This window comes from Glandiceps talaboti, chromosome 18 (assembly GCF_964340395.1).
Source record: "Glandiceps talaboti chromosome 18, keGlaTala1.1, whole genome shotgun sequence".
Lineage (NCBI taxonomy): Eukaryota > Metazoa > Hemichordata > Enteropneusta > Spengelidae > Glandiceps > Glandiceps talaboti.
The window spans coordinates 769,289-784,945 of NC_135566.1; the positions used below are offsets into that span (position 1 = coordinate 769,289).

The 15,657-nt window shown below is 34.2% G+C and overlaps 1 protein-coding gene across 1 annotated transcript; it reads left to right on the forward strand.

Moving 5' to 3' along the window:
- Positions 1–166: 166 nt before the first annotated feature.
- Positions 167–8,525, forward strand: LOC144449081 (selenoprotein M-like). The gene is made up of 4 exons (XM_078139503.1): positions 167–345; positions 1,357–1,427; positions 7,380–7,458; positions 8,160–8,525. The coding sequence occupies exons 1-4, from the start codon at positions 253–255 to the stop codon at positions 8,340–8,342; spliced, it is 426 nt and encodes a 141-aa protein (XP_077995629.1). The 5' UTR covers positions 167–252; the 3' UTR covers positions 8,343–8,525.
- The last annotated feature ends 7,132 nt before the right edge of the window (positions 8,526–15,657 follow it).

The following is a 15,657-nucleotide window of genomic DNA, read 5'->3' on the forward strand; positions in this document are numbered from 1 at the left end:
AATAGTTATTTTTATTGACATGTAGAAAAAATATTTAGTTTGAAGCAAAACAAGTTTAAATAGTTATAAAGTTATTCTTAAAAATGAAAGTACTTATTTCGATAAAAGGGGAGTATTCGTGATGAGGACAACTGGTAACCTTTGACCTGACTGGTAAACAGCAAATAGGAAGTCGCCACACATCAGGAAGAGCAAGTAAAAAAGAGATCGACAGACATTAGCACAGGTATATTCTAACATAGACCGACAACCATGTGGACGAAGTTGATGTTCCTCGGAGCGGTTTTAGCGCTTGCGCTAACAGAAGAAGCAGAAAAGAAGCCAGTTATGAGCGCCAGAATTGAGGTAAGTTGTTGAGTTTCAATGATTACTGCAGTTGAGTGCATCTACTAGTAAATTACATGCATTGTGTGTCAAAAGTTTCGTGTTGTTGAACTCATGAGTGGACTAACTTTTAACACGTGTGTATATATATACTAGTAGTACAAAACATATCTACAACCTCAAAACGTTTATGCGAAATTGGGAAGAAAAAAATATACCATTTGTACTGTGGTACATTTCAAAGTCCATTCTTTGTGATCCATTACATTCATGTCTAAATATTTCACATATTGAAAGTCACTCAGTAAATAATAACCGATAGAGAAGCCCGGTTCTAAATATATTACGTAAATTACATATGTGTAACCATGGAGGTAGGCATAGAGATAGGAAGGACGGTGTAACTAAAGGCAATTGTAGTGAATAGTTAACAAATTAACTCCACAATACATACTGATAACTTGTAAGTAAACTGCAATACGAAGTGTTTCATATCCGCTTTATCTAGACTATAGTTTTTGTCATTTTATTTTAACTTTAATATTTAGATTAAAGGAAATTCATAGCACCTAATTTGAGTAGTCTGCAGCAATACTATATTTTCAGTTCCATTGAATATGTCACAGACATTCAAGGAGTTCTTCCTTGTCTATGAATATGTAAACTAATTTCCCTTGTTCATTTATTTTTCTGTCATTTTATCTCTATAAAAATATGGATGTTATCAAAGTGTTTTATGCGATTATACTTGAATTTTGTTATAATTCTTTTTGTTGTTCAAAGTACAAGTGATAATGTCTAATGCAATCAAATGTCTAATATCAGTATGACCACACAAGGGGAGAGTAAAATAAATATTACTAGTTCAATATGATATACAGCCACGTTTGTGACCTATCACAAACTCTTTACTTTATTATCTTCAGTGTCCAATCAATCATCTAAAGTGTGTAAGTATTTTACATACAATTTTAGATTTTTTAACTGCATGCAAACAATTTTAATTTTTTCGTCAACTTTTTCCTGTTTCAGAGCTGCAGTGGATGACGATTGAACAGGCTGCCCAAAGTGAAGAAATTCATCTTTGAGGATGTGCCTTTCTTGTATCCTTTACTATTAACAGTGGGAAAGGTAGTGCTAACACTAACACAGTTTGGTTGGCCTGAATGCCGTCAATATAATAAAGTTATAGACTTTTCAGATAAGTCAAATTAGTGACTATACAGTTAGGTTGATGACATGGGCAGTATGTATCCCACCCTTTTACCAGGGTCCCTTTACCAAATTATGATTAAAACAGACAGGAAACTGTAAATATTTCTACATTTCTTCTATCTGATATGGGGGTTCCCAAGCAAAAACACTTGCTTATTTGTACATTTGTATTAATAAAACTACTGTTGTGTAAATTTACTGCGAATGGGGATTTTGAAAGTGAATTGAAGCATACAATTCATGGGTCAGTGGATATGTATAGTGTTGCTGACGTGATATTTTGTTACTACATTGTATGGATTCAATGCAAAACACTGCATTTGCTCTGAACTATTTTATAACCATGTACTTACATATCATCATGTCACATAAAAGAAGTGTATAGTGTACATAGGAATGGTTACAAAATGAGTGTAATACTAGTATTAAAACTTTGTTTTAGAGATAGAGAAAATATTGGCACTAGTCACTGATGGTTCCATCTACAGACCTGAGGTTACTGATAGTTCTATCTACATACCAGAGGTAGACAGATGAGAATGAGGGTAGTTGTAATGTGTGTACTCTCTACAACCAAATCCTTATAAAAATTAGATAATGTGACACTTAAATGAGCTGTTAGTACAGTTGTACAGTTATTGCGGTATTACTCCAAACACAGACTTCTATAATACAATGGCCCTAGGCTTTATACTTTTAACTCTCAAGGGAGCTTACAGTCTTTTAAACGTCTGTAAGCCAATAGGATTGAATCCTTCATATAACAACATCTTTCCTATCAGGTCCCCATTTATACAGCTGTGTGGACTGAGATGCAATCATAGTTCAAAGTGATTTAAGCCCTTCAGAAACACATGGCAGCAGAAAGGCGTGAACTATAAAATTGTGGATTACTAGTTCAACCACTCTACCATTCAATTAGCCTGATACTATGTTTGAATGTACAATGTAATTTACTCGTACTAATTTTCGTTTCAAATTCATCTGTTTAATTTTATTTTGTATTATACTGCAATATGATACCATGATCAGAAACATATTGGTTAATGAAACAATACAAATAAATTACTACAAGGTAAATATACTGGAGAACACATTTGAAGAACAGCTGTTACTATGGAAATAGTGGTACCAGGTTGTCCCTGTACAAACGAAAGATGCATTTTTACCAAACACAGTGTCTAGAAATGTACATAGTCTCAATTAAATATATTTTGGTGAAAAGAGTGTCAAATTACAAACGTTTGTGGTAAATTTTTGTGGTTGGCAAAATATATTTTTCAAGGTAAAAATAACGGTTTTCAACCCCATATGGATCCATGTAATCCATCCCAATGCTAACAATAGGAACAATCTAAAATATTTCAATTGTGGGAGTATAGCGTATGTTACCTATTAACTTGTTCATACCTTAAAGTGGCCATATGGATGAGCATTGAGGTATTTATTTTTTATTGTTAATTTATAAAACAATTTTATCGTGGCATCCTATGATACAAAATCCATGTAGATTTGATTCCTAATCTGAAGTGGGCCTTTAACAAAGCATTCTGAGATAATTAAAATGTTAAAAGAATTCCTAAATATTCTTTAGTTTCAGTAAAAGTCCTTCTGAAAGAAATATTCACATCAAGATATGATAGTTGCACCAAATTATAAAATTCTCCCTTAAAGTCATAGTGATGCATGTAAGAAAACTTTTTGTCTTCCCTTCTATTGTCTTCTCTTGTCTGGTTAAACAATAGAAAACATTGTTATGCAAATTATGACAGTAAGGGAAAGTGGAAATCTACTGTTTATTATATAATGGCCTGGACATCACCCTAGGGCCAGCGTAATAAACACCAAACACAAATATCACAATGGCTTGGGCATCCCCCTAGGGCCAGCATTACACCAAACACAAATATCAGATTCTGAGTTCCTGTTTGATAAACACATACCAGTAGATGTAAAGTAAGCTGAAGGTAGCAATGACCTTGTAATCTCTTTCTCTCTACATTCATGCAACAGTTTAATATAAAGTTTTAGTTTTCATAGGTATTACATAAATGTTGTCGATAGCATGTAATATTTTCTTTGAGATAAAAGTATTGCATCACATCCATTTATCCATGTCTTTGTTGCGTTCAGGAAACATTCATATTTCAACATCCTAGACTTTAGACCTACCAGCATGTGATGACAGTGATATGTCATGCTCTGCTGTATAAAAGGTCAAATCATGTTGACCTTAGTCCACGTCAGCATTGAGGTCGTAGTTTACCAGACAATATGCTCTCTATCTCTCCCAATATCTATTATTAACCCGTATGTTCTATCTCTCTCTCTTCCATTAACCCGTATGGTGACACGTTGTTTAGTTTTAGAAACTGAGAAATAAGTCTCATTCAAAAGTCTGTCACTTCAAATGAATCTACAGCTACATGTATAGTATACAGGGGATTTTTTATCGCATTATATTATAGTTACCATATGGTCAGCGATAGACTATTAGTGTGTCTCATTCATAGTTTTCCTAGATGTTGAGATCACTAATTCTAACAATTATATAAGTGATGAATTGGAAAATGTTTTGTGTTCACTAGAGTACATTTCACTATAAAACCATATATCATATGTACTATAATACATTTCAAACATTTACTGTCACATAAACCATAATTACATTGTGTTATTTTGTAAATAAATGAAACCATAATGAGTGGTTCTGTCTGTGAAATGAGCATGTGGCTTATTATCTGGCAGTAATTTATTATCTGGTAAAAGAAATACATATGGTTTCTTTCTGTTATGCAAATATACTACTAAAACATATTTCATTTGTGACTGCTAAATTTCTCACGAGATCAAATAAAAGCATTTTTTTAAAAATATATTGTGATTTAGAATAACTATTCAACAGTAATTACTGATAATTTGTTTTTTTTCTTTGGTAAGGAGATCGTTATGTCTTATTTCAAATTTCTTATTTGCATTCCATTTTGATATTGATTTTTTGGAATGTAATTTTTGAAGGTTGTGACATCTAAATTTATTTATTTTTTATTATGCCATTATGATGATATTTTCCTTCAAATATTTTAACCAAACTTTAGAGAGAGAAAATCTAGGTGGAGTCAGTTATTTAGAACCACACCTTTTCTCATTGGACATTGTACAAATACAAGAAAACTTGGTTAATAGATTGCTTTTCATCTGTTATAATGGGGTTTGACCTCTGACCTCAGATTGTTAATGTGTACTAACCTCCACTGTAGCCTTGCAGTACAGTCAATTTATTTCATATTGGATGTCTGGTACATTGAAGTAAACACTCAAACCAAAGGATAAGACAAGTTTAATGGTTTTGAATGGACACACTGAATGAATGAATGAATGAATGTGAGTGAACAGACAAACAAACAAACAAACAAGTGAATGAATGGAATTGAATGGATTCATGTTTTCCAAATACATGTTGATTCCTTACAGGTGTATTTTTTTTATATTTATATATATATATATTTATTTATTTATTTATTTATTGCATCCCTTTTGCATCAGGGGCTCACTAAGATTGTTAGGAGCAGCACTAACAAAAAATTAAAATACATACACTACTAAAAAGTAGGGGTATTTACAAGTATAGGTGTATTTACAATACTATACCATTCATTGGCTGTAAAGAATTTGAACTCAAAGAAGATAGAGAAAAAAATTGGATATTAGAAAGTGAAATAAAGTCACAATGGAAACAGTAGATTTGTAACATATTCTATATTTCAATCATTATGCATTGATGTTAATTAGTCTGTCTTAAACTTATCATAAATCTGTTGTTATGACATGTCAATTGTCTGACTGATGTCAGTGGCATCGTCTACATTATGTTTCAACATTTCCATTGGAATATGGCTCTGTAACCTATACATAATGTTGGTTTGGCAAAGATTGGAAGTAAAGAAATAAATAAGAATAATGAGAACTTAAAAGACAACAAACGATTGAGTAGATAGAGTTTTACCAATGACATCAATATCACAATAAGTGATGGTGTAGATTTGACCCTTGAATAGCTGCTGTATATTTACTTCATTGCAATATGACCAATATATGGCCTTTTACATGTTTAGCTATGCCACCAGCACAATACAACATATAACCTGAGTAAGGTCAAAATTACACTATTGTTACATAGTCTAGCACTGTGTAATGTCACTAAAGTATATCAGTATATTTAAATTTTAATAATGGTCAAACATACTGGTACATCAAATTTAGAACTATTTTTAGGACCATTTTATATCATGACTATAGTCGATTTTTTTTCAATTTTTTCAACATTTTTGAGCCCTCTAGCACCACTTACATGTAGCAGAACAGAAATTTCATGATGGGTTAAAAGCTTGATAATATGGCAATTACATGAATGGTAAAATTAACCATTTTCAGGCCTTCCATTGGTAGTAGTCTCTAAAATTGTATTATATATAATTTATCAGGACATATTTGTTATAGTAAGTAAAGTTACACCATGGACTGTAGGGAGATATGAATTGTACCAATTCAAAAACAGAACATGGACTTTTTGTAACTCATTTTTGGTGAAAAGCACAAGAGAAAGATGAAAATCTGATATGCATTTAATAATTAAAGAGAGAGGGTAATTTGATAGATGTTGTTTTTTTCAAACATTGTATTTCTGTCACCATATGTACTGATGTGTATCTGGATTATTTCATCATTTGGTAACAAATGCTGTATCAATCGTGTTGCTAGCTGATTGGTTGTGGCAATGATACATGTGTAGCCACCTGATTGGTTGTCATGACAATTTATATATATGGTATTTTGAGGAGTTGTAATTTTCATTTCAAATATTGTAATATGATAAATTAGCAACAGCTGTTTTCTTCATCATTTCACATCACATGTTGAAATGGCATTATTTCATCTGTATAAAATTTTGATTTTATACCATATGCCATGTATGTATAAAGATACAATTTCATTCCCCGATCCCTACCAGGAATACATTTCTGGAATACTAGTGATAAATTCCAGGGAGAACTGAAGTTGATGAATTTACTACTTTGATGTGAAAACAGATGCAACGTTTGTTCCTATAGCAACTGCATTTGAAATATTTCTGACTAAACAATCAAGAAGAACTTGAAGTCTTCAAATAGATGTACTGGTATATCAAATTATGAAATCAATGTATTTTGTACCCATGTCAAATCCTAGGTACTCTTACTAATGTGAGGTGTTTACCAGGGTAATCTGATGACACTTGCTACCATGTACATGACGTGACAATAATATTAATGTATATGTATATATGGATAATGTTCTGACTGATGGTTGTGATCCCAGCTTAGCTGTGCCATATGCACTCTCAGGTTTTTATAAAACTTGTTTTCCAATCTCAGATTGTCCCATTTTGATTGGCTAGAAGAACACATGGCAGTACTCTAATCAGACTTAGACTGGATGACCAGTGCAGAAATGGTGACCATTTGAGGAAGTGAGAATGGAGCGCCCTCAAAGGGTTTAATTAGCTAGTTATTGAACTTTGACCTAGTTCATCACTTTGGTTGCCAGTCAAGTTAGCCAGTCATCTTGATTGAAATGTAAATACATACATGTAGTTACAAATGTATTTAATAAAGGGAACTCCACCATATCAAATTATAAAGCCCCAATGTGTCTCCTAAATGGTAAACTCACTGATAATTGTGAAAAGGGCATTCTTTCATACAGAGGAATTGAGTAGCCTAAAGTACAAATCCCATAGTTTAAATTAAGATTGTTGTTACAACATGATTTGTTTTACTTTCCTTGACTTGTCTGTCTAGTCATAACGTAGAATTTAAACCAATTCCAGGCCGTAGTCCAGATCTTCTTCTTCTGGATGAAGATGGCGGCACAGTAGAGGTTAGTATATAATTTGGTTGCTTCCTAAATTTGCTTAAGTCATAGACCCTACATGTGTCTATACTTAAGTCATAGACCCTACATGTGTCTATGCTTAAGTCTCCAGGCTTTCTTCATTCTTTATTAGAATAAAAGAATTTAAAAGAAAACACAAACAAACAAACAAACAAACACAATTATATTGTTTTATGTGAAATGATAACCTAACTGAATGATTGTTAAACAGTCGATTTAGCCCTTTTTGAGAGACTACTGGTAACTGGAAAATTTTTTTTAAAAATGACGACATTTTTCTTTACAAACCTTAAAATGAATGTCGAACTCAAAACATTTGAAAATTATGAGACGAAAAAAAAATCTCCAATTAGGGGACAGTGCCAGTCTAGTTACTCCTAATTAGTGGCTAACACTGTGGTTGACTTGTACACCAATTATGGTATGATGAAAACAGATGTTACCCAACATACTGAATTTTTACCACCCCCACCCCCCCCCCCCCCCCCCATGCTACCCAAAGAATTCACTTCATAGTTATTGTATTTCTATGCTACACAACATACTGACTTTACACCACTACAAAGCTTCAGCTAGAGTTTGTTCCTGGGTGATAATCCACTGTTCCTGGGTGATAATCCACTGGTCCTGGGTGATAATACACTCTACCTTGACCATGTCCATCTCTTTTTCTTTTTTTTTTACAGAAAATAGATTTAAGTCCCTTCAGTAGAGAAGAGTGTAATGAATTACTTGTCAACAAGGGATTTTTCAAAAAAGAAGAGAAAGATGGTGAAGTACCAGAAGAGTTTAAAACTGGTCCTTACGTAGCGAAGGAAGTTGAGGAGAAGGATGAAGAAGAAACAGCAGATGAAAAGAGTGAATTGTAGAGACAATGATAAGACATGGTTTATAAAGGGAGTGATTTGTTGTTGTCAGATCTAACCTAGAGTTTAACACACTTCAAACTATAATATAAATTAAGTAATGATGAAGGCTTTGTAAGAATGTCTAGGTATGTATGTGTGTGTGCGTGTGCGCGCGCGTGTGTGTGTGTGTATGTATGTGTGTGTGTGTGTGTGTGTGTGTGTGTGTGTGTGTGTGTGTGTGTGTGTGCATTGTGGTTCAATATTGTGTTGGGCTATTTATTGGAGTGGGCATTTTGAAATGAAACAATATCTATATTTAGATAATGACACCTACACCAATAGTCAAATTATTTCTGGTAAATATTCAATATTGCACATTTGAAATTTGCTACTAATCAGTAATTGTCATGTGCATGGTTTTCAAAAAGGTGTGGAAACTTGGTAACTAAAATGTAAATTCTGGTGTGATATTATATGTAGCTACAATCCACAACAAATTTGAATGTAAATCTAGATAAGCACAACTGGGTATTTGCTAACTACTGCCCTCTAACAACTTAGTCAGTCATATTTTCATAAAAAAGTACATTTTCTAGACACATAGATGCAGTTTTTGAAGGGTGGTATGGTCTTCCTGGTTTGACACAATCATGAAAATGATAGAAAGTAGTAAATACAAATTATCATCAATCTTCTAAAGTTTTCAAAGACTGTTAGTTGGGTTTGATATTACTGGAAATTTTTGTTTGGATATTTTGTACCAATATTCATTTATATATTTTTGTTTCTGTCCTTTTCTTTCAAATAGTCATACACACATTGTAATCTTTTACATTTATGATCGTGATCTGTGGTAGTAGTAATTGCACATTTTGAACTCTAGGTGGAGCTGTTCACTCCAGTCTCACTGACAACAAATCACTATGCCACAGTACCCTATTTACAGTGTAGCCTTGTTATTCATCAAAGGACTAGTCAGCGTTATGACATTGCCTATCTAAATTAAAAAGGGGTAGGTGATCGACAAGGTTTTTATACCGGCTGATGCCTTTGAAGAAGTAACCAGGATAAAGTACATGGGTATGATAGAAATGAATGGCTTGAAAGATCTCCCTGAAAAACATATTAGTATGCAATAAAATATGTAAAACTGGATACTGTTTCTAATTGTGTCCTTTCTTTAAGTACTCTGAACTGATTAAAATTCCAGTAACTGGAACAATAGTTCCTATCATATTCTCTCGATCATGAGGTACTCTTTCTCTATTTTACTATAGTGACATGAGGTACTCTCTCTCTCTCTCTCTCTCTCTCTCTCTCTCTCTCTCTCTCTCTCTCTCTCTCTCTCTCTCTCTCTCTCTCTCTCTCTCTCTCTCTCTCTCTCTCTCTCTCTCTCTCTCTCTCTCTCTCTCTCTCTCGACTGTGACTTGAGGGAAAATGAAATACAGAGTAGAGTAGAGTATTTTATTATAGTGACACGAGGTAATTTCTCCCAGCCTATCAGGCTTATATGTCACCTCCAACAAACATTGATACAGTAGCAATACAGAGGTTAGAATAAACAAAATACAAACCATTCACTGCTTTTGTTTGTTCATCTGTTTCTGTCTTTTGTTCTTTCTAAAACTGTGAAGAGAAAATCAGCATGCTATACATCTCTATAGGCCTTTATTTGTATTAGTACTGTATAGTATCTCCCATTCTTGCCGATGGCTGCGCTCTCATGCACTCTTCAACGCATGGTCTTCAACGTCTATGCACGGCGCCATCTACGGCACAGCAAGATTCTTGTGCCTTGAAGTGAAATCGAAGGTCTTCTGATAGATGGATTTTATCGAGAGTCTGTCGTACTGTTATCATCATAGCGCATGCAGTATATGTCACTAATATTTAACTTTCTAAACCAATACAAAAATGGGAGGAAAATTAGGGAGCCTTCGGTTACAAGGGGGGGGGGGGAATCATGCCCGGGCTGTTACGCAAAGTATGACCCTCTATCTATTCCATCGTGCTAAAAATGACCCTCCCTCAATTTTCTTTCACTAAACATGAACGTTTTAAAATATTTAAAAAACATAGTTTAAAGGCTGTCAGACGTGGCAAAGGACATTAGTCCCAGAATCAGTGGTTTAAAGGACTTAATCCCACTGCTGCTACCATATGTTGAACTGTTTAATGGTATTTGGTATTTCCCAACTACTACTACCACCACCAGATGGATCTGTGTGAAATCGGAATCGGCACTGTATTAATCAATGCCTGTGTTTAGATTTAATTTCCTGAGCTGAAGGCCAGAAAATTAATTCCCAGACAGTAGATGGGCACATTCCCGATATTGTCGGGATCGAGGTCAACATCTCAATACAATATTATCCCTACTATCTTACCCACTCGTTCCATTTTTTCTCCTCACATCACAACTGACAATTTAAATAACTCCATGGTTGTCAGCAACGATTTGATTGACGGTCTGATATTACGGTACCTAACACTAACCATATCCCTAACCGATATTGCAGCTGTGGGATGCCAACCCCCCCCCCCCTGTAAAATTAGACAATACAACGAATCAAAATAAAATGTGACCCCCCTTATCCCATTTTCTAAAATCTAGCCCTCCCGAGAATTAATTTCTTAAAAGTGCCCCATCCCCCTGCCCCCCCCCCTTGTAATTACTGAAGGCTTCCTTAGACAAAGTTATCAAAATAAAACCTCGAGAATTGATCCGTTATAAGTAAGTGATCGAACCAAAAGCTGTCAATTATTTTATATTTTTCATAATATTTACATAAATCGTAAATGTTGACTCTAGAAGTGAATAAGTCAATATGGATGGTGACAAGTGCATGTAATGAGAGCAATATGGTTTATTGATCTGAGAGAGAGAGAGAGAGAGAGAGAGAGAGAGAGTGTGTGTGTGTGTGTGTGTGTGTGTGTGTGTGTCTGTGTCTGTGTGTGTGTGTGTGTGTGTGTGTGTGTGTGTGTGTGTGTATGTGTATGTGTGTGTTACCTGGAAATCGAATGCGCACGTTTCCATTGCATGAAATGATAGAGCAAGAGACACATCTATGTCAACAGGTGTGAATGATGATAACAACGACTTCGACAAACATCACCAAACACATGTTTTCAGTGTAAATATTACTTTCATTTACCTTTGTTGGTTACTATTGTATGTATTGTGAAATAACGCGGTATGTGACAATGAACTGAATAGCTATGAAAAAATGACTTACTGAAGTATTTGTGATAAGTGCATGTAATGAGAGCAATGTGGTTTATTGATATAATGTCATTTGTAAACGTATCTGACATTCAATTGAATACTGAAATAAAATTACACATAATAGACCAATTTTCAACTATAATAGAAAGGCTTACATCGCTGTCTTGCTCAGAGCCGCGCCACAGGAGAAAATAACACCTAGTGAGAACAAAGGCATTCAACACGAGAGTGGTTAAAATTGCATGTGGTGAGTCCAATTTGGAGGGCGCCCCCAGGCGACGCAAGGTTGCGTGATACGCTTTCACCTTTTGTTTGCTCATGCATTCGAACACGGTGTTTAGTACAAAGACAGTTTGTCATTGAATAGAAAATTATATTACCAATCAAAGTCGTTGAAGGGGGAGCAGTACAAGAACATCAAACAGTCAATCAACGTGAGTACTATTTATTTTTTGTATCTCTGATCTAGCGACGGATCGACTTCTATTTTAACCACCTTGTGCTATTGGGAGTGGTCATACAAAACTGTATGCGATGGTGTATATGTCGTGTTGACCTTACATGCCCATGTATATACTTGTATACATTAACCATATCATGTGCATTTTAACACTAAAATGTCCCCGTAATTACTGAATATGTTTATATTTGGTATCTATGATAGACTAAACATTTTAATACCAAGATTTCTGAGTATTCAATACGACCATAGTATAAATTTGGTAACAGCAAACACGTTTGATGCAATTGCCTAGGTTAGTACTGTAATGCATTGTCTTATATAAAGGCAGTTATAGAATACATTATAATAAGCTTATAACGGTTTCGCCCGCACTTCCATCGTACCATGGTCAATTGTGTAATTAATATAGACTACAGTCAGACCTAATTATTTCTACAATGAAATTTAATTAACCCAACAAGGTACAAAGTCAACAACGGAGGTCTTATTTAAACAGATGGGTATGTCTCATTTTCATAGACCGTCCATGACATTTAGTGTACTTCGAGGCCAACTTCTGTTGTTAGCGGAGAAACGCATTATGTCTGACCAGTGCTTTTGCTTTTCGTAAACAAATGCACGTGTTTGTTGGTACTGGTGTTCATCAAATTTTCAATATCCGTATAAATCCACCATGCAGTGTTGTCATTAAAGCTGTCCCACACGCGACCACTATGTTCAGTTTACAATGGCTCCTGTGTTACACTCTCTACTGTCGAGAGGCTGAACATCTGTGCCGATCATTTGTCTTGCAACCATCAGTGTGGCTATTTATATCTACAACGGTACAAACACGACAGATGCGGTATGGACGTGTTTTTTATTCTCAAAATAAAATGAGAGGACGGGTCACAAGGTTTAGCTAGCAGGGCAACATAACGGTTTAGTCCCTGGAAATTTAAACGAAATTATATACGTTTTCAAACAGTAAATTACTGTAGTAGATTATTTATGTAAACATGTCACGTAAAACAAAGGACGCAATGTCGTAAAAACCTGTATTACCCAGTCTAACCTTTAGGCTATAATGCAAATTGATGCAGTACAGTTGCATTTAAATGACGGAGTTTCATTCCTTGTGCAGGTTAAGTTGATGGGTTCAAATTGTTGGAAACACGGGCTGTGTGAATATGTATTGCCCTGTCTACGTCATTTTGTGCTTCTCAAAACCTGTACTGTGACGTATACCGTGGATGTAAACCAATGACTGATGTAAATACCCATTGGTTTAAATCACTTGGCAAAACTGTAAACATATATATCGCCTACGTATCAGGAAAGTATCATGCATGACATAGGAGTGGCAGATAAAACGACTTCAATCTTAAATTTAGGATTAGTTAGTTCTTGTAAATGACTCACCATTGAGCAAAGCGTGGCACCTATATTGTAATCAAAGTGAATCATTGTTACCTTTCGATGTATGATATATTTATAACTATCATTTACAAAATAAATTAAGAAAGTGCTCAATCTGATTAAATTCTGATATTGGAATACGCCAGCAACATTTCTTTTATATACTTTTATTTCATTCCGAAGCCACCAACTCTGAGAACAGCGACATCGAAAACAAACGACAATGTACGAAGGAAATCAAGTAAATAGGAAAGAATTCATATGTCCGATTTTCAGATTGGAAAGTGCTATGATGTTGCGACAAAAAAAGAAATAAACACAAGAGTACATGTATACCATTTACACAAACATACTGTCAACCATTCCTACTAACAGAAATACTGTTCAAATGGAATAGACCTATCACCCGAGGGGAAAAATGATGTTGCTAAAACTTTCTGATAAAGCATTAGAAAGTTAATCCGATAATGCATGTTTTATATGGCGACGTCGCCCACAACAACTTGTAATGACTTACATAACAGAATTAATACAGACACTGATATTACACACAGCTAACTATTGAGATCTTGTTTATCTGTCTGGTAACTTTGTGTATATACTATCAGTAAGATTACGTTGTTTACGTGAGTCAAAACAAAATCTTTTTTTTAGTCATAAAAACACGATGCTGTTAAATTGTCTTTTTAACCCTATTAGTTTGTTTCCATATGATAGCCTCTAGGACAAACGGTAAAGACGAATATGAGGGAGCAACTGAAATTTATTTTCATTTTAAGCACTTAGAATTGTTCAGATTAACAACATTAAAGCATATTTATTGAGTTATATATAACAAGAACAGTTACTGTATATGAAATTATTTACCTTTTAATAACAATATAATTTGGCACCACATCCAAAGGTAACACGGCAAAATCAGCACAGATACTAATATGATTTGCCTTCATTCTATATTAATCTATATTATGTTGCTATTACTCTTAGTCGAACAATGGGCTAAAAATAATACCTTAGGATATATGTATGGAGGTAGAGACACAGTCCTTCCTACCTCCATGTGATAAGACACGTATAGGTGACATCTAAATGAAATCCTAAACACGTTTGCACGTAGCAACACTTCAGTTCCACTTATATTCTCACCCTGATGTATGTATTTAGGTCACATGATATTTATTTATCCAAGTGTGTGAGATTTAGAACCCGTTCAAACATGAATAACATAAATAACGAATGTGTAATAAAACAAAAACATGGTGTATTTAAATGACGTTTTTCCCGACTGACTGTTGGCTGCATGTTTTTTAACACACGATTAACTACATATTATATATCATATTATGATTTAATCAATTGTTTTTCACTCTATTAACTTTTCAAGTATGGGCCACTGCTTCTTTTAAGCTTAGTGCTGTATAACTTGACTAAATGAACGCTCAGTGTCTTTCACTTTTCGTATCGTTGTCAGCGAATGCAGTAGACTGATATTGCGATACATGGCAGCGTTGGGATTATGGCAGCAGTGGGATAAAAAAAAATAGAAAGTAAATTATAATATTAAACACTTTAGACAGTTGTTATGTTCAAAGTAATCGAAGTAACGTAACTGTGAAAATAGAAGGTGTCTTTATTCAGTCAATACAAAGTGAGAAAAGATAGGAAGAGAACAACAGTTTATGAGAGCGATCAATCAATCAATCAATCAATCAATCAATCACATGTTTTCAGTATGTGAAGCTGAGCAATGTTGTTTATGAAATACAATTTACTGAGGAAATAACTTATAAATTACGAGTAATACATCTTTTTACAAATGATATAGCTCCATTGTTACCATTTACAAATAAATGGTTGCTTTCACATCGTAGATAAACATTTTTGATAATATCTAGTCTACTTAGAAAATATAGTTCCTTTTGACGGATTACATAGAAAAAATAAATGGACGATTATGAGTACGACAGGAGATTAATTGTAAGTTTGAAGTTTTACAAATGAAACGATAATTCTCCATCAGAAAGTAAATGCCTTTATCTACTTATGTATTTGGTTCTCTAGCTATAAGCTTATGTCGCAAGGTTGTGGTTTTGAATAATAGATTTTTACATTTACTGTACTAGTGACCTTTTGATGAATGGTGATGACAGGTATAGGTCAAAGACCTTTATGTAATGACAGTGTGCAAATTTACATGTCGGCTAATTTACATGTCAACAACTAAACATCTGCTGGATTTTCTGTGTACC